Source organism: Panicum virgatum, chromosome 5K (assembly GCF_016808335.1).
Source record: "Panicum virgatum strain AP13 chromosome 5K, P.virgatum_v5, whole genome shotgun sequence".
NCBI lineage: Eukaryota > Viridiplantae > Streptophyta > Magnoliopsida > Poales > Poaceae > Panicum > Panicum virgatum.
The window spans coordinates 21,377,340-21,378,851 of NC_053140.1; the positions used below are offsets into that span (position 1 = coordinate 21,377,340).

Consider the following 1,512-nt stretch of genomic DNA (forward strand, 5'->3'; position numbering starts at 1 on the left):
CATTCTCTCTCTTCTGAATTGTCTCGAATAGGATAGCCTAGAACACTAGAAAAGTAAGATCCCTAAGCCTTATCAACATCCAAGAACAATCCGCCGCCTCGGTATCAGGTTTCTGCACCGGTGTCGCCGTCCAAATTAATATTCCATATTCCACACTAAACCTTTATCTGGGGTGTCGCAAGGAAGACGCCTGGCTATTATCCAATGCAAACACTCCCTGCACCATCTATCGCCTGTCGGGTCGCCGCAAAATCCACTCTTGTCATCACATCTCCATGCCTATATAAACCGGCCTCCCCTACACCCAGTCATATGCAAGCTAGCAACCAAGCACAAGTACCCGAAGAATCATACAGCAGATCTCCTATCCTACATTTTCAAACTGTCCAAGTTTTTCTTTTTTTTTTCCCCACAACAAGACCCACCTGATCGATGGACCGGGTAACGAGGCTGGCATCGCAGCGTGCTGTGGTGATCTTCACCACGAGCTCCTGCTGCATGTGTCACACAGTGACGCAGCTCTTCCGTGAGCTCGGGGTGAACGCAACGGTGGTGGAGTTGGACGGGGACCCTCGGGGAACGGAGATGGACAAGGCACTGGCGAGGCTGCTGGGCCGCAGCACCGGTGTGCCAGCAGTGTTCATCGGCGGCAGGCTCGTCGGGTCCACGGACAAGGTCATGTCGCTCCACCTCAGCGGCAACCTCGTCCCGCTGCTGCGCAATGCGGGGGCACTCTGGGTGTAGCGTGATAGGGCCTTGTGCTCTATATAAGTTAGTTTTACTGACAGCACCATGTCGATCCAATGCAAATTATGGGCTTCAGTATTTTGTAAGAGTACCTGATAAATTGACGAGTGAGTGTTTTCCTCCCTGAAATGCACTGGCCATGGACAACTGGACATACATTTTACCGATGTAAGAGCTTCATTATTGCACGTTGAATCTGGCCTTCGTTCAGTTCCTGGTATATAAACTACTCACCTCTAGCCTTATTGAAAATAATCCTAGTCCACTAAGATCCATCTAGATTACCAACATCCACAATCATCAGGACGCGGATTAAGTGACTTGCTAGAAGACCAAAAAGGGCTGTAGCGATGGTACTGTAGAAGTCACTGTAGCAGAAACATTGTATCACAAATACTGTTTGATACTTTAGCACATGCATTGTTTATCCAAATTCAGCCGTTGATTTTGTGATGGACGGCTGCCAAGGGGTGGTAAGTCACCGCTACAGTACTCAGTGACTTGCCTTCACTAAGTTACTGAATCTGAATCCCAATCATCATGATAAAAAATACCATAAATAACCACATATATAAGCATGTAAATCACCCACTTATACTACTACCAATAATAAAAACTAAGTCATACTAAAGATACATGGTGCATGCCACCATGCAACCAAGTATACGCGATAAGTATATATTATTACCATAGTTTAACAATCATAAAAAATGTTTTTTTTTTGAAAAATCACATACCAATGACACTAACAACGTATTTAAAGTA

General features: G+C 45.6%; 1 protein-coding gene across 1 annotated transcript; it reads left to right on the forward strand.

Moving 5' to 3' along the window:
- The first annotated feature begins 216 nt into the window (after positions 1-216).
- LOC120706918 (glutaredoxin-C1-like) lies at positions 217-957 on the forward strand. The gene has a single exon (XM_039991672.1). The coding sequence runs from the start codon at positions 433-435 to the stop codon at positions 742-744; it is 312 nt and encodes a 103-aa protein (XP_039847606.1). The 5' UTR covers positions 217-432; the 3' UTR covers positions 745-957.
- The last annotated feature ends 555 nt before the right edge of the window (positions 958-1,512 follow it).